General features: G+C 46.8%; 1 protein-coding gene across 1 annotated transcript in view; it reads right to left on the bottom strand.

Moving 5' to 3' along the window:
• Asx (transcriptional regulator additional sex combs) overlaps positions 1 to 25,026 on the bottom strand; it is a 90,087-nt gene that overhangs the window by 21,980 nt on the left and 43,081 nt on the right. Inside the window, 7 exon segments of the mRNA XM_077640451.1 lie at positions 4,949 to 5,069; positions 11,755 to 11,802; positions 11,804 to 11,885; positions 14,258 to 14,541; positions 21,384 to 21,463; positions 22,129 to 22,162; positions 22,872 to 22,940. Of these exon segments, the coding sequence (XP_077496577.1) occupies positions 4,949 to 5,069; positions 11,755 to 11,802; positions 11,804 to 11,885; positions 14,258 to 14,541; positions 21,384 to 21,463; positions 22,129 to 22,162; positions 22,872 to 22,940 (718 nt within the window).

Genomic DNA, 25,026 nt, shown 5'->3' with positions numbered 1-25,026 from the left:
CTTTCAACCTGACCTCTCAGCCAGGCACAGTAAACAGAGAAACTACTTGATGCACCAAATGCATGCTCCAACAGTTTGCTTCATGTGCTTCAACTATGGCAGAATTTCTACACATTCCAAAAAGAAGTGAAGTGTTACACAACACTTCACTTCTACTCAATGTCAACTTACAACTAGTACTGGTTACTATAACAGCAGGTGTTCCTGCAAGGTCCTCAAGCCAATTACCTAATCACCAGTATTTATTTATTTGTTTGTTTCAAGTTCCCTCATAGCCCATGGAGGGCATTAGAGAGGGAAGTGAGCAGTTACAAAGTACAGTCGAGCCCGCTTTTAACGAACATCACCGTCACACGGCGTCCGTTCGTTATATCCCAAAGTTCGTAGTAAGTGGACCACAGCTTTAAAGACAGTTGCTAGTCAAAGCACAAAATTTTTTCTTTGCGAAAAAGTCCGTGACAGACATCTGCTTCTGCACCGCAGGTCCGATGAAAAAGGTTTCCAGTTTATTTAGGGGGGACACTGGTCTTAGACCTATTTTCCTTATTTTTAGTCCAATCCTAATGAAACTGTATGACGTTGCTCAGCTTTTTATACTGATTTCAAATATGAAATTGTTTTTTAATTAATTCTTTAGTTCTTAAGATAATTACATTTAATTAGTCATGCATTAGTACCTCTGTACAAAAAAATGGCTCAATAGAATAATTTTTAGCCCATGGCTACGTAGTATGGTGAGTAAAGAGTGCAATAATCAAAGCAGTTTTTCCATTTTACCCTCATTAGTAATTTTACAGCACTTAGAATAGCAGCATTCAAAGTGCGAATATCGTGCATCGATAAACTTTGCAAAATTACAAATTCTTGAAGCGTGACTGAACAATTGTGCTTCGATTATTGCATACACTGTGCCTTCAGCTTCCCTTAGCAAACAATATGACATGTCTATCTGTCCTAGACATTGAGATATTGACGTACTAAGACAGCCAGGTGTCCAAAATTTTCACGGTGTTAAATCACCTGCTCCTGATCAAATTGAGCCCACACAGTGATCTAAATTTAATATTATGGTCAAAATACCGATTTCCTGGAGGACAAAACTGGTAGAGTTGAAGAATAATAGCTATGGGCTCGAAAAATGTAATTTTTAAAAAATTGATTTTTGGGCCGTTTTTTTTATCCCAAAGACCAGTGTCCCCCTTTAAAGCAGAAGCGTGCTATCACCAAGGCCCTTGGCATAGAAGCTCTCTAAGTAGCTCATTGCTTCAGGTGCGCTTATGGGTGCTGGCTCCGTTTCGACCTCATCTGATTCTTCCGCGTCACTCTCGCCCCACACATCAGAACCGATGCCCTCGTCTGTGCATGGTTCCGCGGTGTTGGCGTCGTCATCAACAGACATAAAAAATCATTCCCACCAATGTCATGCATGACCCCCCATGTCGGAGTCGATGTCGCGCTGCCACAAATCGTTGCCGAGCTGGTCATTTTCCGAAGTATCAGGCTAGGCATCAAACACTGTGTCGGCGAAGCCGGCCTTGTGGAAGCAGTTTCACTCGCCCGTGGCCGTCACCTTCGCCCAGGCCGCTTTATCATCTCTACAGCTGAATACAATGAAAATGGGCATGGTGTTCCCGTCCGCCATCCCCAATTACAAACCGGGGCCCTGAGATTTGAACGAAGCCAACAAAATGTCCACACCGCATCAAGAGTGACAAAAGCGTGCAATGGGGTAGACAGATGCGCAACATGCACAGGCGTCAGCGGAGAGACCAATTAGGGGCGTCCATGAGCGTCAGTGCAGCCATCTCTTGGCTCCCACGCGCGGATTTGCAAGACAGTGAGGAGCGGGGAGCGGAGTTGCGAGGAGGAGCGAGGAAGGCACGTCGGCGGGGAAAAGGTCGCTCACTCGAGAGCGGCACGAAACGGGGCGGGCAGTTCGCCTGCGATAAGGCTCGGGAAAACATGCCGCACGCCGGGCACACAAAGGGGTTGAAGGAATGTTATCTCGCATCGCGGCGCCGGGTTTACGCTGTCCATTCGCTGTAACCAATCAGCAACGCTTAATGATGTTTGTTATACGTGTGATTTTGTGCCATTGAAACAATGTCATTTTGACAGTTGCGCAGGTCTCGTTTGTTATAAGCGAAAGTTCGTCTTAAGTGGTGCCGTTATATGTGGGCTCAACTGTAGTATTTAAAAGTTTTTTTCCAGTAATAATTAACACATTCAGATTAATATATTGCAGCATCATTATACAAGATTACGGAGCAAAGGAAATACTTATTACACATCACTATAAAAAATATACAGTATACAATAGGGATTTTAGGGTGAGAAACAAAACTATAGAAGCCAGTACCACAAGGTTCAAGTTACAGTAAAAGCTCGTTAATTCGAACTTCACGGGACCCGGAAAAAAGTTCGAATTATCTGATGCTCGAATTATCGAATGGCCTTGAAAAAACTGACAAGAACCATTTGCATTACGGTATATGTACCGTATTTAGGGTGACCCACATAAAGCGAACTTGCGCTGCAGATTTTCAGCGGTGCGGCGGAATGCCGAAAAGGGGCGGCTGCCGCCAGGATTTAGAAATGGCGCGATTCCATATGCTTAGTAAAATGCTGAAAAGAACAGCTGTGCATTTACAATTAAGCCATTATTTATTCAATGACGACAAAGAGGACAAATTATTCTTTGTGACCCCTTTTTGAACCAAAATAGTTAACCTGTTTGAACCTCTCGCGCTTCCTGACGTCAACCGACGCGCAGTGGCTAAGCCTAGCAGCTTTCAAAATCCAGAAGCATTCTGAAAATCTGGCGCGTTTCGTCGCTAAAATTTTGTGCTGCGGGCATCTCCAGACAAAGCGAAAGCTTTGTGTGACTTTTGTTTGCCGTGAACATGAGGCACAGTGTAGCGGCAGCGATAAGTTCATGGTGAAGCGAGAGGCCGCTTCGGCAGGCGCGGCCATGTTGTAGAAGCGGGCGGAAGTCAGACAAGGTCGCACCCTGATTGGTCCGCGCTGTCACCCCACGTTGGCTGCTTCCGGCCAGCGGCTGACCACCGGGCTACAATGTTCTAGAAGGTTCTACAACTCTGTAGCCGGGCGATGCTTAAAGCAGGCGTCATGATCGCAGCTGACTGCGTGCTTCCGTTGGCGACTGTTGGGTGGAATAGAAAACACTCACAAAGAAAAAAAAAGTTTTTTGCACGTAACTTGTAGTGCCCGTCCAAAGTCATAGCCTTTCATGGGCGTTGGCTGGGACTGCGCCAACAGTACTTATCCGTATTTCTGAATTAATAGGGCTCGAATTAACGAGTATTTAGTTGCGAGTTTCGGAGGCTGCACGGAAATGAAGGTACAGAGCCGCCACCGCGGCCGCCAACGCATACCCTCCGGCGCCGCCGGCCGCCACGCCGGTGATGGCGCCATTTAGGCTTTAATCACTCTTCCACGGTTTTATCTGGTTCCATCTTCTGTCCCCGTTTAGGACGTGCGCAGCCTCTAACTATGCGGAGGTGCTTTTTTTTTTTTTGGCCACGTGCTGTGTGCCAAGCTGCTCAGACGCGGCAGCGCGTAGTTCGAATTATCCGTAGCGGAACCGACTCGCTTTCGAATTAACGGGATTTTTTATACACAGATCTCTATGGGGCTTGGCCGGACTAAGTAGTGTAGTTCGAATTATCTGAAAATTCGTATATCGAAGTTCGAATTAATGAGCTTTCACTGTGTTAGAGTCACAACAGCACCTATAACACAAACCAATGACAATACAATCAGCATTAAAATTACAATTACTATGATTGGCAGCTTCCAATTATACATGCGAGCTATGACAGATGCAGCATCAGAGGGCCCTAGATTACTTTTGGCTACCTGCAGCTCTCTAACATGCACTAACGCTGCATAGCACATGGGCATTTTTAATGCCTTTCGGCTGCATCAAAACGAGTCAGCTGCAGACAGGATTTATTCCTGTGACGTTAGGCACAGCAGCCCTTAAGCCTCAGAGGCCTCTGAGCTTTGATCAACTTTTGTTCTGTCTACCCATTTCTACCATGTGGCAGAACCTTAGGTTGAAAGTAGTATCTGAGCTAAACCAATAGCGTACACAGTGTACAAAGTTTCTTGTTTTAACATCTCAACAGTACTGCCCCTGAAAATATTGATGTTTTCACAATGAGACATACTACAGTAGATTTAAGCTCTTGAGCTCAAGGCTACCGACAGTTATTAAAACTTGCTATGCACAGTGCATTGTTAGGCCAGCATGTAACTTCTTAACTGCGCAACCCTTTAAAGATGACTTCCACAATTGATATCAGTGTAGCCATTCAGCAGTGTGCTTGATTTTTATTTTATTTTATAGGGGTTTAACGTCCCAAAGCGACTCAGGCTATGAGAGACGGCGTAGTGAAGGGCTCCGGGAATTTCAACCACCTGTGGTTCTTTAACGTGCACTGACATCGCACAGTACACAGGCCTCTAGAATTTCACCTCCATCGAAATTCGACCGCCGCGGTTGGGATCGAACCCACATCTTTTGGGCCAGCAGCTGAGCGCCGTAACCACTCAGCCACCATGGCGGCTGGCAGTGTGCTTGAAGTGGCACAGATATTACAGAATGCAGCAAACAGGAAACAAATGGTTGCATCAGCAATGGGACAAAAGGTTGCAGGCAGAAGAGCAGGCAGGCTAAACTAACAACACAAAAGAAGATAAAAAGACAGAAAACCAACAAAACTGAACAACAACGCATGTATGTGTTTTCTTATTGATACTGTACTGTTTTCTGTGTACATTTTTGGACTCATACTTTTAATCATGCGTTTTCCTAATAAGTTAGTTTCATGTGAAACCTTCTGTACCACTCTTGCAATGTCCCAATTTATGGGATAGCAGTATTTGTAAATAAATAAATATATACATAGAGAAGCCACCATACCGGAGTTTGCTGGCCCCTCTTTGAACCGCTTAGCCAGGGGCTCGTCCTTCACCCGTGCTGCAGTGGCACTGCGCTTGAGGGAACCACTTCGAACTGTGTGACCGCAACGATTCCTTGAAACCTGAGGACAGCATACAATAAACCCCTCTTTGCATGATTGAGTGACTAACACAGTGTAACGCAGAACAGTTGCAATGACCACCAGCTGGGTCCAGCACTAGTTAACACAACTGTAGCAAAGTGTCAAGACGGAAATCTACACACCCAGCACAACGTTCTTCATTTTGGCTCTGCACTGCTGATGATGGCGCATACCGTATATAGACGATTGTAAGTCGACCTACTTTTCAAAATTTGAAAATCCGATGTGGGGGGGGGGGGGGGGAGTCAACTTAGTCGAAGCCAAACATGGCACCATAAGTAAAGGCGAGACTAACAAGATATCGGGCATGCTACAGCGTGGCTACATTTTTGCTGTACGGCTCCGTCACATCACTCTTGGCACTGGCCTTGAGCAGCTGCTATCTCAACATGCAGAACCGGCATCCCCTCCCCGAACGTGGCGGCCGATGGTAATTGTTGATAGGCAACAAACCGGCACCACCCCACTCCCCCCAAGTCGCTGCAGATTGCGGCGGCCCAATAACGCATTCACGTTCTACTCTTAATAGGCGTCGCCAAGCTTTTTTCTTTTAACCTTCAACTGCGCACTTGGCGCTCAAGGAAGCATCGATAGTTGATGGAAGAGCCGCTGTTCCAGTTGCGGCACCACTCGCAGCGGCAGCGCCAACGGGGAGTGTCGGTAGTCGACGGAAGAGCCGACGTCGCTCACACGCAGTTTCTCTTTGGCTCTCATGCATTTGACTACTGCTGGTCGCGTTTCACAAGCTTTTAATGAAATGCTTCATCAGCCATCATTTGTGCTTCAGCTCCAATAAGCGCCGGTCACTGCTGTATTCAACATGGCTGTCATTCTTTATGCCAAAGAAACGAACAACTGCGCGCCGGGTCACAATTTCGACGTTCACAACGGGTGATACAGGTGTGGCAGCTGCAGCGAGAAAAAATTTTCAGCTGTTCCACGCGATGTCATGATGTGGCTGTTTGTGAAGTGCGGGATTTCGCTGCACAACGACGTTAGAATGACGTGGTGTGGGACCGCAGTAGCGATCACGACGGCAGCACTAGTGTGGACAATGGTGCAAGTGTGGATGAGTAGACCAGTGACTAATATATTTTCGTTTCGGAATTTGCCCACGGGCACGCTCGCTTTGGCAGCCGGTAGTGGGTGGCGGTAAGCGACGGCCGCAGGATAGTGCTATCACATTCTATTATTAAAGGCCAAGCTTAAATGACTTACAAGTTTGCTTTTTTTTCTGAAATGTGATATGGGGGAGTCGACTTACATTCAAATGACTTACAATCGTGTAGACACGGTAACTGCGCTCAGAGAAGGCCCGTAGAATGCCAACTTCTTAGGCCAAGTTACGAAGTGTATTAAGATCTTTGGCACCCACAAAACATGAAAGCATGTTGGCAAGTGGTACTAGTAGCAAGGATCGACAAGGTGCCTTGAAACATACTGATCACTCCCACAGGAACAATACACAAAGGTGTAACTGGGCAGATTGAAAAAATATGTCACTTTCAGTAAAGCATGCCATTGGCCAAACGTGAAGGTAAAACAAAAGTTTACAGAAAAGCGCTGACACCTGACTGCTTCCCTCATTCTAATCAAAACATCATTGTGGCTTTAAAAAAACTAGTAAAGCCACAGAGTACAGTAAAACTGGAGAATCTGCAGGGAAGCCAGAAAACAACACAAAGAAATGAGTGTGGTTGGCATCTTTCTGCACATATGCAAACCAAAAAAGAAAATACAAAACAAAAATGCTTATACAAAGACTACTGAACATGTACATAACAGGTCACCAGTCTCAACAACACTGCAAACAGCACTAGCAACACATCCACCACACAAGCAATGCCAACAGCACATGTTCTTGCTTTGCAACACCAATTGGCTTTGAGATTACAGAGCTTACTTTCCCGCGTTGGCACAGCGACACTGTACACTGCATCATTTTCATGTTGCAAACCGGAAATCCATTTAAAAATTTTTGAATTCTCCAGCGACGGGTGAAAGGCATGAACACTCCTTTGCACTCATTCAGGCACAACATACAGAGAAACGACAAAAGAAAAATGCTTCCAAGCACTGGGAAAATAAGACATGGCGCTAAGAGTTATCGAATATCGTGGCAAAACACTACGGCTCCATGCACCATGGGGGGACTCACAGCTTGACGCGAAAGCTCGTGTGTGTTTCCATGCACGATCACCCATCTCTTCTTGCGAAAGCAGTGAGAATGTTTGACTGGTTGACATCGAGTGGCCGCCAGTGCTGCGTTGCCCTGAATGCATCCCGTGGCAGCAGTCGTAACCAAGGGCGTGGAGACACGTGTTGAAGGGAGGAAGCAGCGTGACAGCGAACGGAAGCAGAGTTAAATCTCTTCCATGATTTCACAAAGAACATTGCCAGTCAAATCACGTTGCCGTGAGCAGATGTAAAGAAATCCCTTGCAAGTGGCAGCTTAGTGTGGTTTGGTGCCAAGCAAGGACAAGAGTGTTTGAAGTTGCAGTTAGAAACAGGTCATGAAGTTCAAGAAAGCATCAGACACGTTGTGTGAAAAAAAAAGACGGGGGGAGAGAGAGAGAGAGAGAAACTTTTCCGTGAAACAGCACGCCCTTTTCTGCAAATCAACTACAACTACCGTATTTACTCGAGTCTAGGCCGACCCAGATTCTAAGCCGACCCCCTAAAGTACGAAACAAAAAAAAGAAAGATTACCTAGAATGTAGGCCGAACAAAAAAAGCGAGAACAGTGTTCACAAAATGCAAACAGCATTTATTGAATCTGAACGTGCAGAGCTCATTCAACACCGTCGTCGCTGCTAGACTCGTCACTGTCACCTTCAAACAGTGCACTACGTTCGGTACCGTCAAGCGCATTAGATATGCTGCACTTTTTAAAGGCGCGCAAGCTCAAAGTACCTGGGATGTCGTCCCACGCTGCAGCTACCCAGCCCGCCAGCTGCGATAGCGATGCACGTTTGATGCGGCCCGTTGCCGTTAGCATGTGATCTTCGTCAGTCAACCAGTCCGTGTAATATTTCCGCAGACGATCCTTGAAAGGTTTGTTGATGCAGACATAAAGTGGCTGCAACTGGCCCGTCATGCCGCCTGGTATGACAGCAAGGTCCGTGTTTGCTTGGGTGAGCGCAGCCTTCAGGTTGTCGGTTAAGTGCCCACGGTAAGAGTCGGCGACACGGAGCGAGTTCTTTGTCAAAAGGGCTCCTGGACGCCGTTGCCACATAATCTTAACCCACTCTTCCACCATCGTACCCGTTCTCACTTGCCCGCACAATGACATTTCTTAGGAAAGTTTCACGAGCAGGCAGTGTCTTCCTTTTAAATATTATATAAGGAGGGAGTTTATGTCCATCAGCTGTGCAGCACAGCATCACAGTTGCGCGCTGCTTCTCGTAGCCCGCAGAGCGCACCTTCACTTCCTTGGCACCCTTTTCATTCACAGTGTATGCCACTGGCATATCAAAATACACAGCCGTCTGGTCGGCATGGCCAATTTGCCCAAGGTTGTAGCCTGCCGCTTCTCTCTTTCGCAGCACGTAGCGCTGAAAAGCTATCAGCTTTTCTTCGAAATCGCTTGGCAGCTTCTGGGTGATTGAAGTGCAACGTCGGAGGCTGAAGCCGAAGCGCTTCATGAATTTCTGAAGCGAGCCCCAGCTGGCTTTGAAATCCTTTGGCATTAGGCCTTGCTCCCTCGAAAGTTCCCTAGCTTTCGAATGGAGCAATTCTGTTGTCACTGAAAGGGCAGCTGCTCTCTGCGTCCGAACGAAGTCGGCCAAAATTGTCTCCACTTCGTGGTGACGGCTTTTCTTTGGTCCGCTAAATGCCATCCTCGTTGCAGCGCACGCAAAAAGCTGCTGTCGTTGTCCTCTCCAACGACGGACGTTTTTCTCCTCGACGCCTAAGTCCCGCCCGGCTTGAAGGGTCGACGATGCCTCTGCGGCTATCACAACTTTTTGCTTGAAAGTGGCACTGTAGTGGCATCTCCTGCTTGGTGCCATCGCGATAACACCACGCCGCACACCGATACGGCCGACACGACACAGGTCAAAATGGCGACCTCGATTGTGTACAGTTGGCTACTGGCACGGCTAGTAGTGGCTGCGATACTGACTTTTCTAGATGGTGCTAGCTATGCACCATTTTTAGCAGTTTAAATGAAAAATTGGCGTGTTTTTAAAATCCTCGAATCTAAGCCGACCCTAGAGTTTGGAATATGATTATTTGAAAAAAAAAACTATCGGCCTAGATTCGAATAAATACGGTACTTTTTCCAGACTGTAAGTCACACTCCCTACAAAGGAAGATTTTTGGAAAAAAAATTCACCCATAGGTCACACCAGTGTAATACACACCTGTTCATTCAGTAAGCAAATCAGAGAAAACAAAAACAGCCCACGGCATACCACCATAGCACCTACACTATACCAAACAGTCATCACTGCTTTTCATTGGCCTCTTTCCCAGGTAATCTACAGTGAACGCTGCTGGCAAACATTTTAAAGCCGTTTCTTCATCGCTGGTGCAATGAGTGGTGCCCGCATCTCCCTCCCAACTTGTAGGTATTGCTGATGAAGTGGCTATTTCCTTAATCTCTTTTGCATGCTTCACTGATCTATGAACCACCCGACAACAGCAGGGCTGCTGCACCAATCAGTGCCCCTGACCAACGCACCATCCAAACAATGCATCTATAGCCCTGCTCGCTGCCACAGCTGCTGACGACCACAAACCAGTTTTTCTTTCAACTGCTATTTTCTTCTGCGTTTTATCATCAGCATCGTCAACATTTTCCTCTGCCACAAGCTCCCACTACTCATATCGGCATCGGTATCAACAGCTCCAGCTTTTTGTGGCGGTCAAAGGCACAGCGGCATGGGAGTTGTGGTTGCGTGTTAGTTCACCATAGTTGTGGCTTTTGTGTGCTTCCGCCGAGCGTCACAGTTTTAGCACGATGGGCAAGCACCTTAGTAGCTACATGGCTAGGAGTTTGCTGTTGAACATAGCAAGCGTGCCGAGGGCAGGAAATTCGATGTGGCCAAGAAGTGCATCCGATGATGGTGCAACCAAAAGGATGCATTGAGGAACACAAGCTGCAAAAAGCATGCTTTCCGAGGTAAGTCGTGTCATTTCCCGAAATGGAAGAAGAGCTGCCCTGCTATGCAATGGAAGTGTGGAACATTGGCTGCGCGTTGACAACGGACATGCTGCGAGACTTCTTGCGGGATGAGCATGCACCAGAGCACAGCACCAGCTCAAAGTCGGAAGACTCCACGGGTAACAAATGAACATAGAATAAATGCAGCTCACTCCCCGATTGGTGCGTTTTACTTTTAAAAAAAAATTTTTCTGAACACCGCGTGTATGGGTTGCACCTCGAAAACTGGCCCTCGAATCTGAAAAAGAAAGCATGGCCCTTACACGCGTTTATACAGTATCTTTAGAGGCAACTCTCCTTTAACCAGCAAAAGGTGTGAGTTGTGGGGTTGGCTAATACGCGGCAATATATCACACATATTGCGTGTTATGACCTTTATGTGTAATTTACATATAATTTGCACCCCCTCTTTTTGAAGCCTTAATTTTAGGCAAAAAAGTGCACAAATTACACGAGTAAATACGGTAATCGCTATCGTTTTCCTTGACATGCCACCTGACCGCATCACTGCGCTCAGTTTACATTGGCTTTCTGTCCATACCTCTCGCTCGCTTGCTTACAGATCTTGTCGATAAACTGGTGGCTTTTCTGTCAACCTTATCTCTCAAATCACATGTGGTAAGTGCCGCCGAGAAAAGTTGCAATGACCTGTGCTCGTCGCTTCCCATTGCCAACATCACCCGGCTGCGCTGCCATTAGCACCAACGACCAGTGATCATAGTTTTCCTTTTCACCGCTGCCTATTTCTTGCACATTTACCGATGTTGCAGGTCCCAGCTTCAAATTGGTGGGTGTGCAGGCACATAAATTTTTTAAAATGGCGGCGAGCAGGATTGGCAGGAAATTCAAGGCTGACATCAGGCAGCCAAGTGCGAGGCTGCATCACACTGTTGTTTTTGGCATTTTTTCATGCACATGGTTCTGCTCAGACACAAAAGACATCCAAAGAACTACTCTTTCAAAAGAGACCAAAGAGAATGCATTATGGCAGCTGGTTTTGACATTTACACAAACTGGGTGTATTTTGATGCATTCTCACGAGGTCCAGTGCCATGATGTCAATTTATCTGGCAAGTTTTCTAAATTTCTGCGAGTCTCAAACACCAAAATTTACTTCTTAGTGGACAAGAACCTCGCACTGAATATGACAAAATTGAAAAATTTATTCCTCCAAATTTTTCAGCAGCCCTAAAGACCCAGGTTTCCCCTTAAGAACCACAAAAAAGACTCTAGCAAACAGCGTTCCAAGGGCAGTACCTTGCAACCACTCACATGAAAACAGATGGATGAGGTATGAAAGACATTTCAATGTCAAGAGAGTGCTGTTGCATTTTGGTAATGAAGAACAAAGCACCCTGATTTTTTGTTTCTTCTAAGTGTCAAAGCAACACACTAACAAGAAGTATGGCACAGCATGGACGTCTTTTTCATTACAAGTCGAACAAGCATTGTAAGCATTATATTAGAAAATAAAAAGAAGGGGACTGGTGCACTTACGGGGCTGGTGCTGTTGCCAGGCCGGTGTGGCCTCCGTAGCGGCCGCCCCCGCTCTGCGGCTGGCCAGGGGTGCTGCCAGGGGAACACCAGCTGCCAAGTTCAGGGAGGCGACACGCTCTTCAGAGGGCAACCTACGCATGAGTAGAATGTTAAGGGGAGACCCTGGTCTTCAACAAATCTTGTTAATTTTTAACTTAAAGATAAAATTTTCTCACCTGAAGCATTCTGGAATCCTAAAAACAAATATGAAATTGATTTTTGTCTATTCCCGATGAATTTCTAGATTTGAATTATTCCGACTACCATAAAAACCCGCGTATAATACGAGGTGAAGTGTTAGAGACGTGAAAAAGAAAAACAAAGTTCTACCCGCGTGTAATAAGAGTGACGAAAGCTCAGAGAAGACAATTATTCACCCCCCCCCCCCCCCCCCCCCCCACTCCCCCCCAACCCCCATCCCGCACCTCACTTCAATCCCTTTCATCTTCAGCAGCGGTTTCTTCGGACATTTCTTTGACCGACAAATCATTCCAAATGTACCCATCTTCTATGTCATCGAGGGCGTTCGAGATGCCGTATTTCTTAAAAGAACGACGCACAAGATCTTCTGGGATAAGTGCCGATGCGTCCACGATCCATTTGCACAGCGTGGCTGGCGAAGCCCGCTTCAGCCACCCGGTTGGCGCCATTGCAGGCTCACCTGAGTGCATCCACTCTGCGTAGCACCGCTTGACTGTGTCCTTGAAGGGTTTGTTTACACAAACATCAAGGGGCTGTAGCTGTGACGCCATCCCACCCAGAATCACGAGTTCAGTGCAGAAGTCGCGTAGCAGCCTCTTCACCGAGTCGGCCAAATGGCAACGAAATACTTCCAGCACAAGGATGGACGGCAGAGACAACAGTGCACCTGGTCGCCTACACCACACGGACTTTACCCAGTCCAAGACTAAATCCCCATTCATCCACCCTTTCTCATGACATCTAAGGATGACATTTTTTGGCAGCTCCTCACCTTTCGCCACTGTTTTCCCTCTTGAAGTTCGTGTAAAGGGAGAGCCTGCGGCCATCTGCCGTGCACAATAACATGATTGTAACTCGCGCCTTCTTGTTGCCAGTGGACCGGACACTAACTTGTTTAGACCCCTTCTTGTGCACTATGAGAGGTGATGGCATGTCCAAGTAAACCGGCGACTGATTGGCATTGCCTATTTGGCCCAACAGAAAGTTCTTAGACTTGCGCAAAGAAATAAAATGGCGCTGAAAACTCACAAGCAGCTCTTTGAACGCTTCAGGCAGCTTCTGTGAAATCGAGGTTTGCCGGCGTAGTGAAAAGCCAGCACGGCACAAGTAGTGATGGATCCAGTGCTTGCTTGCTTTGAAGGCAAAGCGCAGTATCCTCTTTTCTTTTGCAAGCTCTGTAGCTTTTGCCTGCATTAGCTCCGCGCTCACAGCTAGATGTGCGGCTCGCTGTTGCCGAATGAACTCCGTCAGGCCAAGTTCAATTTCTAGGAATGCGCCATTCTTCAGGCCGCAAAAGCTTCGTCGCGTTCCGCTGCACGTGAAAAGGGCTTCTTTCTGTCGTCGCTATCCATGAATGCTTCCCTCAACGACATCAAACTGCCTCCCAGCCGCATTGTTACCGATGTTCTCCGCAGCTAAAATCATTTTTCGCTTGAAAGCAGCCGAGTACTGTTTTCGAGATCCTGACACCTTGCTCCCCAAAAAAAACATCCTCTTCACGAAGCGTGGCTAACATGTGAGCACGTGCGTTGTCAACAGGCACACGGCACACCACGACCCCCAGGCACACCCTACGGATCAACAACAAAGAAACGACATCATGACGTCATTTGTCGGGAGTAACAAAGCCAAGCCGTAGCCACGTGCCAATAACAAAGCCAAGCTGTAGCCACACCGCAATAACAAAACCAAAACTTTGAGCAACTCCGAAAATTTTTGTTCGGATACGCAAATAGTACGAGGCGGAAATTTAGGATGCTAATTCTGGGAAAAAACCTCGTATTATACGCAGGTTTTTATGGTGATTACTGTGCCCAACTTATTTGCAATTTCCACATCAAAGACTGGCAAAATTTTGTGTCTATGTGTTATGCAGTAATCATGGACTGCAACCATATAATCACTTTAATTCTAATAGCACCAGTATAAAAGTTGTAGTCATTGCTAATATGCTTAAAAATAGTCCTAAATTTCTCCTCAATTAAAGTGCTAATTTAATTAAACTTTTAAAATAAAACCTAGTGGTTCTTTAATCTTGTTGCATAGGAGGACGTATAAGCTGTCATGCGTACAAAATAATTATTCAAAACCAACCACTACATCACGAGACACTGTGGGCAAGATTATATGGCATTGTAAATAAAGAACACTTTTGAGGAAACAAGGAAAGAAGTTTCAAAACATGATTTATTTCTAGAAAATTAAGGCATAAAATCAAGTTCATCTGGCACTATAACCCTCCAGGCACATAAATGGCACCCACCTAAGGCCCCAAACGTGCTCAAAGTGGCGCCCCTTCCAGGGGTCCAGGGTGGCCCGATCCTGCTCGGCGCGCATCCGCAGCTGGCTCTCGTGGGTGAGCTCCCCGTCGGCCAGTCGCTCGCGCCACTCCTGGCAGGCACGCGCAAAGAACTCGTTGCTCAGGGCACTGCTGCTGAGCCGCACGGTGCCCGCATCCTGCCAGCAGTCCACCGCCGGCAGCAGACTGGCCAGCCGGCACTGGTACGACCAGGGCAGCGACGCCATCGTGTGCCGCGTCAGCAAGTCCTGCCATAAATTAAATTGAATTCACAAAATCAACATGTCAAAGCTGCAATGCAAGCTATGATATACATGGCAGTGGGGGGGGGGGGGGGGGGGGGGGGGGGGGGTCTCCAGAGTGGGACCAAATATGGTTATGAACAGCTGAACATTCCAAAAACTCACAAATGAAAATGAACCATATTCCCCCAAGTGTTGTTTGAAACAATCACCTATGGTGCCTCACCTCACAATGCATTATTTGCGCATGCCCTGTGTGCATTTATTATTATTCCATGAAAGACAACCACATGCACTGTCTAGAATGCGAAGTCCGGGCAGCAGCACTTGCAAGCAGATTGTAGCAAGGTGCGTGTCATCTGTGATGCCATGGGGAAAAAAAAGAATAGAACCACCACAAACTACATACCAGGCAGAAACAGCAGCAGACAGGCTAAATATTAACTTGATCCCAGGACAAATTCATCAGCACAGCTACTCACAGAACCATTTATAAACACCAGGGAGCTTCCAAGAGCCCTTTCCTCAAGGAACAGCACAGCCCGTTCATGAGAGTTGATGCCCCAACACCATGTTTAAGGCCCCTAGTTTTCCGCAATTCTGCGAAAAACCGCGCTTCCACACGAGCCAAACTCGTGGACTCTGCCACAGAGCATATCGCCCTATAAGAGGCACTTTCACCGCAAAACTCGCACAAATCGAGCACGCACAGCTGCAGCAATTAACTTTTTTTTGCGAACTGTGTGTTAGCAGTTACATCATCATTCTTTGATGATGTTGTGTTTGTGGACACATCATCATTCTTTGATGATGTTGTGTTTGTGGACATCAGTAGGAATGATAGAATGACAGTAAAGTTATTAAATTAATCCTCTGAAGTCTGCTGAAAGGTAGAGACTGCTGACAAATGAAGTCCTGCCAATGCACTGACAAGCTTGATTCCCTGCCTCACTCATCCACTCAGGCCACCTTTGGCAGCAACACACTACCACGCCTGTAAGGGAAGATTCATAATAATGGCACCTGTTGAAAGCGATATCACTGTATTTGCTCCAATGAAACAAGAGTTTTTTTTCCTTGAATCATCTGCTTCAGAAAGTGCTTCATGTTATATTTGCAGCCATAGTATTCCACAAGCTACAAATACCGCGCATATTTTTTCACTGCATTGCAAGGTACTCAAAGAGAGCTCACCCACCAGGCTTGTAAGCTGAAATGAAAAGCCAACTTCTTGATGGCCTAGTGCCACCACGGCAAAATGCACGGAACACACTCGCAAGAAAGAGCTGCGATAAATGTGGAAAGAAGGCAGCGAAGGCTGCTGACAAAACTGCAAAAATGCCATGAATTCAAGGGGAGAAAAAAAGGGCACAACAGTCACAGAACTGTGCAGCATGAAACACGAAGCAACGAGGACAAAAGCGGTGGCGTGGCAGCTGCTGCTGCGTGAAAGCCTTGCTGCTAAACAAAAGCTCCGACCAATTTTTCGACTCGGCGGGACCTGGGAAATGATACAAATAATCACAGTCCAAAAAATTCATGAACTTCAAGAAAGTAATCTTTCTGCGAAAAACCGGCTTCAAAAATCGCGAACTTCGCTGTTCCCCATGTTCTGCTTGCAAGGAATAATATTAGATTGTATCCGAGCCACAGTCATGCCTTCATCATGTCTGCACCACCTCAGATCATGACAGAGTCAGTCTACGTTAAAGCCTCTCTATTGTTGCTCCCACATTTTTAAATAACGCCAAACATTTAAGTTCGCCGCTGCCTTCTTTTTGTATTCGTATATGGCTTTTCCAGTTCCAATTTCCGTTTTCCGCCAGAAGTCAGCGTCCATTTTGTATCTGCTCGCATGGAGGAAAAATATGTTACTGGAGGAAAAAATATTTAATGTTAATGAAGATCATGGTCATGCACATTGTTTTGCCGAGACGTTGATCTACTGAATGCAAGTCTGTGATGCAAGCACATAATTCGAGAGTGCCGGTGTTAACCGAGGTGCAAAGGCGCACTACAGCATCAATAAGCAGCGACTCCGATCCCTGTCCCTCGGCGTCGGTCAACTTCATGGCTTGAATGCTCAGAAATTTCAACGCTTTTCACACAGTGTAATCATTGCATGCGGACACAAACTACTAGAGCAATATGCTTCTTTTTCCGAGATTGTTTGAAAAAATAGCACCCATACGGCAATGGATGAAAACAGCATCGATGCAAAGACGACGAGGACCAAGAAACAAAATGGCTTCTGTTCAAGACCAGAAGCCGGAAAGCTAAGTGAAGAGCAAGAACCGTGGGGGAGGAGAGGTTGGCGCTCATTAACCTGGTCGGCAAAAAACGTCACAATACCAGACAGTGTCACGTGGCCACAGGTCATGCTACGAATGAATGTACACACCGCATGAAGCAAGAACAGCCAGTTTCCATAGGCAACTACTCTAGCAAAAACCAAGAGCTGTAACCCCTAGGAAGACGCAAGCGGAAGCATGCGCCTCCAAATGCAACCCCTCTCCCTCTCCCACACCACGAGTGGTGCCATCCAAGCTGCAGCGGACACAGCAGGCCATCTCGATGGCAACGAAGAGCATGCCATTATCTCAAGTGGCAGCCATGAAGAACAAATAGCCAGGCCTATCTGAGTCAGTCCGTCCAATTGACTCCGTTTAAATCCAAGATGGCGCCTTTCACAGCAGCAGACAACCAGTTGGTTGCGACAGCGATGCCTGCTTGCATCTATATTAAGCCGAAAAAACAAATTTTAGATTGTAAAATGACCGCCACTGTCTTGTTGGCATCTTTTTTAGCCCAAAATATCGAACTTTTGCACTCCACGGAGTCTGGAATATCGGTTGTGAAAATGTGCATGTTCCTGTGAGGTGCGTGATGGTTTCTCAGCGAGGTGTGAAATATTGTGAAAGTCCGAAGTATTGGAATCCAAAAAATCATTCCGCTACTGTATTGTAGATTCTTCGCTCTCAGTTCATAGAATTTAATATTTTCCACCACAGAAAATCAGGGGCCTTAATTATGTCTCGCCAGCACTGAAGAACCATACATCTCATCACTCGTGATATGGGAAGGAATGGAGAGGGGGCACATGGCTTGGGCAGTGTATGCCCATATCCTGAGAACTGCTTTCCGGTTATTTTACGGTTCCATATTTTTTCAACGTCTCAAAGCGACACATGAGCTATGAGGTCCCTGCACAGGCCTAATTCTGAGGCCCAAGCCCGTGACTCAAAGCCAAAGCCCGGCACAGGCCCACAGCCTGAATACTGGACCAGACCCAGACCTCTAAATTACCGCTTTTCTGAGCCCGGCCCGACTCACTAAGGTCAGCTTGAGGCCCGACGCCTGTTCCTACAGAATTGTTACAGGTTCACTGTGTGCAAGTATACTCCTACTGCACAAGTAAAAATGCGGCCAGCAAAGGCACTCAAATTCCAACAACGCTCCAAGAGATTCATTTAGTAAACACAAAAAGAAGAGAAGTTGAGGGAAGTTCACCCGCACGACTTTCTGATCAGTGATCGTTTGTGAGTAGCTCCAAAGTTCCAAGAGCCAAATGAAAAGCATTTCACACTGGCATAATAGACTACAGTAGAACCTTGCTGTTAACGTTTTTCACAGTACCAAGGGGAAGAAACAAAACACCCAGGAAACACAGTAGCCAGGAAGCACACATAAAAACAGGAAGTGCACCGTTGCTACCCTTTTTGTCTCTGTTTTACTACTTCTATTCAGGGCAACATAATGTTACGTGGAGGTCATTCGAAGAATGAGACGACATGACTGATGGCAATGAGATGATTGAATGGCTGCTGGCCTAGTGCGAGCGCTCTGCGCCACTGCTAGCTTCTTCTTCGTGGCACTATATGGGGCCACTGAGCGATTGTCCCAATCATGAATAGGAGAAGACACCGATGAAAGGACTCATGAAATGGTGATAGGCTTCAGCTACAGCACCATGTGACGCTCATGCCTGCGTTTTATTCATATCGGACTTCCGCAACACTGCTCGAGAACAGCGCTTAGATTCCTCGCTACGCTCCCTCATCAGCCGCCCCACCGCCAACCGCTCTGATGCTTCCCACACCCCATTCGTGCTCGACGAAAACATCCTCTACCGGCGCAATATGCGGCCCGACGGCTCTGAGCTCTTGCCCGTGATCCCTGAACACCTGCGTTCCACTGTCCTTGAACAGTGCCATGATGTTCCCACGACAGGTCATCTTCACGTATCCCACATGTACAACAGGTGCCCCGCCGCTTCTGGACCGGTCTCTACCGCTTTGGCCGGCACTATGTGACCGCTTGCGAGCTCTGCCAGCGGCAGAAGAGGCCTTCGGTTCTCCCTCCCGGACACCATCAGCCGATTCCCACCCCGACAGACCCGTTTTCGCTGGGTCCTTTTTCGGTGTCTGCCATGGGGAGCAAACGGGTCACTGTCACGACAGACTACTCTAAATGAGTGATCCCAACCAGCTGCACCACTGATGTCGCTGACTTCCTCCTGCATGACACCACACTCCACCATGGTGCTCACCGTCACCTGCTCACCGATTGCGGCCGCTGCTTTCTTTCCCAACTGGTCACCAAACTTATCCACTCCTGCTACGTCCATCATAAATCTGCCACGGCCTACCAACCCACAGAAGAACGGCCTGGCCGAACTTCTGAGCCATACCCTCACTGACATGATTTCCATGCATATCTCTGGCCATTATTTATGGGATATTAATCCCATTTGTGACATTCACATACAATTCTGGACATCCCGATACAGCAGGTTTCTCTCCATTTTATCTTTTCTTTGGCTGCGATCCTTTGCTGCCCTTCAACAGCGTACTGCCCACCACCGCCTCCACAAGTACTTATTTTCAGGACGCCATCGCCAGCACCGACGCTGCCCGTCTTGTCACTCGCCAGCGGTCGTCCGCGTCCCAATTCTCTCAGAAATGGCATCATGACTGTCGCTATCGCGACGTCACCTACTCTCCTGGCTCCCTTGTGTTGCTGTCTGGGGCTGTGTGAATAACTTCTGCCCCTCTACACAGGCCCTTACCATGCTGTGCCATACATCCTGTGACCGTGGTGACGTACAAGATCATGCCGCTGCCTCCACAGTCCCCGGACACTACACCCGCGTTGACATCGTACATGTGTCACACCTCTAGCCTTACTGCTCGAACTCTACCTTGCCTGTGTAGTGCGCACCAAGACTGTGCTTTTAAAGTAGGGAGTAGTACTATGGACGCTGGGATGACAACGGCAATGCTGTGGTGTGTGCTTGGGTTCTGTTCGGCTGTCCCAGGCCATTGATCCTCTGCCTCTCAGAATACCTCTGCTGCATATAGCCACGTAACAATACTGCTTTGGAATTAGCAAGGCTTTGTGGCTGTCACGATCTTTCTGCACGCACAAAAAGCCCTAAATGCCCTGCCAAGTTTCCCCATCTGTCTAAGCAGCTAATGGTGGAAGGAAGGCTGTAGTTAAGAGGGAGGGAACACAAAGAGGGCAAAGTTTGGGCAAGCATGAATGCTTCCATGCTATTCATGAGGCGGCTGCTTTAAAGGGACACTGAGGACTACGCTATCAAATTTTTTTTTTGTAAGTAAAATATGATAGTTCGGCATTTTGTGGCTTTGTTGCCGCTTGTCCAGCAGCAAAAGGTGCATTAGGTGCATTTCTTGCTCAGAGATTTGGATTCAATGTTGAAAAACTTTTTCCCACCGCTACAATTCACACTCGGGACTCTCTGATGACAAAATAGGAGACCAAACGTAAAGCGGTGGAAACAGAAATGAGGACTCCATGATTGCCGACGGCGACCGCTGCGCTCCCGCCTAGCACTGGTAGGTGCGGGCATATTTTAATTCTGTAATAATTCTCGTAGGGCTGGTTATGCAGCCAGCCTCTTGGTACGTTGACGAAGCGAACACGCCAACCAGTGCGTTTGCTAACGTGGAGGCGCGCTGAACACTGGCTATACACAGCTGTTTTTCGTGCCGCAGTTGCATGCCGCTGTACGAACTTCGTCCGAGGAGCACTTAGAGAGGCACTTGGAAGTCCTCTGCTGCTCCCCCTTGTAAACCTTGTCCGAGGAGCACTTACAGAGGCACTTGGAACTCCTCTGCTGCTTCGCCCTTGTAAATTGAGGCACATAACGAAACCATGCAGGCACGCAGAACGCATAGCTGTGAAGCACCCCAAAGCATACCAAAACTGCTAGTTCTATTCTGTCTGCAGGGTTAGACGCCTTGCTTTGGCGTTTTTTAATCAGGTCTTTCGTCTCCTGAGATAGCTTGCCAGTATCCTGTTGAACCGTCCTACCACATATTTTTTCTGCACACTCCGTAATATAGCTGTCAGATTGTCGTTCACTGTATGAACATTAGATAGTCTTCTTCAGTTAAAGCTGAATATCTGTCCTGAATTCGTCTATTTTTCCTCTTATTGCTAACTGGTTAATGGACTTCCTCTTCACTAGCTTCTTTCGTTAGAAAAGCCAGACACGTGCCCTCTGTACAAGGGCCAGAGCTCAGCTCAGGCCTGCAACTTCAGGCCCAGGATTGGCGCACGCCCAGCGACTAAGTGCATTTTCCAGCTCGTGCAGTGCTGTTCTATAAGGGACCGATTTAGTGGGATCAGCCACAGTGGGGCCCTGGGATCAGCAACCAAAAACCAAAGCCACTGAGCCATGACAGTGAGTAGCAGCTGTCATTTTCTGCCATGCAGACTACATTGTCAGCTGTGACCTAAGATGCTCATAAAAGTCGATGCAAGCAGCAAGTTAGCTCGGGGAAAAGCTTGGCTTTTTTATTCCTGGCATTGCTGTTACTCACCTTGATGTTAGTGTTGACCAAGATGGAGTCGGGTGTCTCTAGGTCCACTAAGCCTCTCCGGGTTTCAGCAATCTGGGCAGCTGCAGAGGCAGAGCCATGAAGACATTTCAGCTAATGGCAGCCTCACCAATGGAAAGAGCACAAATGACCCTTAGAGCTTGTGTTGCACTTCTTAAAGGTGCTGCGCACAATGGCTTCACGCACGTCAAATGGCACCACTTTATAAGAGAGCAGTGGTTCATATTTCCATGTCTGAACAGAACTTGTCATACTATTTCTTGTCAAAATAGTGTTGCATATGAAGCTGATAAGCCAGTCCTGGGCAGCAAAAATATTCCCTTGAGTAGGCGCAGTTCCTGCAGGGAGCAACACCACTGTCTTTCACTTTTACGCAGCGTTCTCTCTTAGCCAGGTTCTTTTCTAGGTGGAACATTATCTCCCAATCTAGCTGGACCTGGTATTCCCCTCCTTCAGTGTCCCTTAAGAACTTCCTAGGCAGGCATTCTTGTATCTGTCTCGGAGAAAATCCAAACAAAACATTACACACAAATCTTGACTAAGCCAAAAGAGGCAAAAAAAGCAGCATGACCGCTTACACCAAGCAACTCGGCCATCATTCGGACATCACTCCAATAATGAGTTGTGTTACATGGCAGCATGGTTGCTGCCAGAGTTGACCAATGCACAGCAGCAAAAAAGGCCAAGAAAACAGCAAGTCAATGAGACCTGATCAAGCCATACTCACTCATGCTGAGCTTCCGAGATGAACGCTTGTGAGGCTGCATAGAGAATAAAGAAAAAAAAAAGAACAAACCGTGCTAAAATACGTGCACTCCCAGTAGACAGCTACAAAAATGCACCCCAGAATAAAGCAGAGGACTTGTGCAGTTTACACGGCACACTTAGGTGCACGAATGAATAAGCATGCCTTAGATACCTCCCAAAAAAAGCAACCTGCAACTAAATCTCAAGTACTAATCAACCATGTCACAGTTTTGATGGCTGTAATTAGTGCAGAAACACAACACATAAGTTGTGTAAAAAAAAATTTTGGTCCTTATAATTCATTTCTTGGTCCTTTTTAGGAAAACTGCACAAGAATGGGCTGGCTGTCCAGTTGTTCCTTTGTGTCTGCCTTCCTTTCTTCTTGACCCGTCTGAGTGCAGTTTCCCTTAGAAATAGAGGGATAAATTTTTATTTGTGTTTCCTCTCTTGGGCAGCACTTTAGAAAGCCACTTGGATTGCGCCAAGAAGCGGTAAATACCCTAGTGTAAAATTTATTTATTTTTTCTTTTGTGCTGTTTCAGTTTTCAGTTTCAACAGCCAAACGATGGCTATGACGTAGAAGACGTGTCCAGATCACATACGGCACATGAAAATTCTAATATGTAATATGATTGTTGCTTTCTCCATCTTAATTCACATCAACTCATACACAAGCCTGCTCAAAAGTTGGAACGACAAAAAATGAACAAGCAATGATTATACCAATTGTTTGCATGCCTCATGTGACCTGAGCACGTCTTGTACGCCACAGCTGCCATTCGACTTTTGAAACTGAAACCAGAACATAAGAGAAAAATTCAATTACAAATATTCAGCTGTCGTAGGTGAATTCCACGTAGCGACTAGTATACAAATGTCCAGCGCATCACTCCAATAAAAAAAAAAAACATGGATCCAAAAATTTAGTGCCTCTACCCCTTTACAAAAAGAAAGGGATAAAAGAAAAGGCAAGGTATACTATTTCTATACAGTAGACCCCCGCTATACTAAAACGTCTGATATAGTAAAGTGAAACGTAAGTCTCATTTCACCTTCCACAGACATTTGTCTGCATTTACAGTATGACGTCTTGAATAGCAAAACAGTTACAGTAAACAGCGCCCGGCTGCTGTGACATACTTCTCACGGAATGACGACACTGTAGTGGATACCGAAGATGATAAAACAGCGCACCGCAAGGAGAAGCCAACAAGTCCTTGGGACTGTGATGTAAAGCGTGCGCCGTGCACGGGAAAAAGAAAAAAGTAAAGATGGTTATGAACATAGAAGGAAAGTGGCACGGGTCACTGCGAAAGGAGACAATAAAAGTGCAGCGAGAAGGTAGGGAAGGGAGGAAAAGGGCGAGCACCCATAGTATGGCAGCGCAATGCACGAGGCAGCAGCATCAAGAAGCAGAAGTGCAGCGAAAATGCGTGGGCGGATTTAGTGCGCTTGAATGTGTTTCTTAACTACTGTTAACAATGAGGCTGCCGAAGATGACACCATGTTCACTGAAAGCTTTGCCTTTCACATGGGATCAAACTCGCATTATGCTCGTGCAATTGTGGTACTTCCACAAGTCGTAAACGAAATTGGAATTGTGATAAATACAAATAAATAATTACAGCAGTTACAGCAGGACGGAAAGTATTTCTGAGTGTTTCTTCAAAAAACCAACACTTCGCTTAGTAAGCAGCCAAAAAATTACCAGAGAGCATCCCCACCGCCACACCATCAACAACAACTGATATTGCAAAGACCCTCATAATACTAAAGATTTTTGCAGGCCCAAGTTACTTTACCATAGAGGGGGTTCTACTGTATTACAGCCTCTCGGGTACCAGCAAGCTAAACTCCTGTGTACACTGCCGCTAGGTTGTGCTGTTTACTTTCCTGAAACATTAGAGAGCAGCGCAAAAGAACGGCACAGAATACAGCAGAAGCTGCCTCTTCCATTTTCATTGCAGCCAGCTGTCATTGTTCTCTTTCACCATTCAGGGCAAGTTACCGTACTGAAGCGACTCTAAACTCGACTCGAATGTAAGTCAACACCCCCCCCCATGTCGCATGTCAGAAAAAAAAAAGGACATGCCTGTGGGTGCATTAAAAAATGAAAATGCATTAGTCACTGGACTACTCGTCAACACTTGCGCCATTGTCCTCACAAGAGCAGCCATCGTCATCGCTCCTGTGGTCCCAAAGCACGTCGTTCACACATCGTCGTCCCGTGAAATCCCTCGCTTAGCGAGCAACCACACCACGACATCGTGTGGAACAGCAAAAAATTATGCCTCGCTGCAGCCATCACACCACATCACCCAGTCCAAAACGTCGAACTTGCAGTCCGGCATGCACTTGTTCATTTCTTCGGAGCAAAGAATGACAGCCATATTGAATGGAGCCATGAATGAGCGCCGAACGCTCACCGGGCCCAGAGCACAAACGATGACTAACAAAGCATAACATTAAAAAACTGATCAGCCAAGTCAAATACATCAAACAGAACCAAAGGGAAACTATGCGTCAGCGGCATCGGCACATCTATCAGCTACCGGCACTACTGACAGTCGTGGCAGCTAGTGGCGGTGCTGCCATGACTGGAATAGCGGCCCTTCCAACTATCCACACTACCATAAGTGCCGAGTGTGCAGTTGAAAGTGAAAAAAAAAAAAAGAAAAATCCTTCTGAACAAGCACTAGAATAGCCGAATGCTACTGGGTAGAGCCGTAGAGCAAACATGACACTGCAACCAAACTGTCGCATCCCTGCTATTTCTTTTGTCTCGCCTTTATTTATGGTGCCACACGTTGGTTTACATTGTAATTTGACCCCCCCCCCCCCTTAGTATTTTCAAATAAAAAAAAATAGACACAATGAA

The sequence above is a fragment of the Amblyomma americanum genome, chromosome 10 (assembly GCF_052857255.1).
Source record: "Amblyomma americanum isolate KBUSLIRL-KWMA chromosome 10, ASM5285725v1, whole genome shotgun sequence".
NCBI classification, from domain to species: domain Eukaryota; kingdom Metazoa; phylum Arthropoda; class Arachnida; order Ixodida; family Ixodidae; genus Amblyomma; species Amblyomma americanum.
The sequence above is the reverse complement of the archived record's forward strand: the minus strand, read 5'-3'. Positions and strand labels throughout refer to the sequence as shown.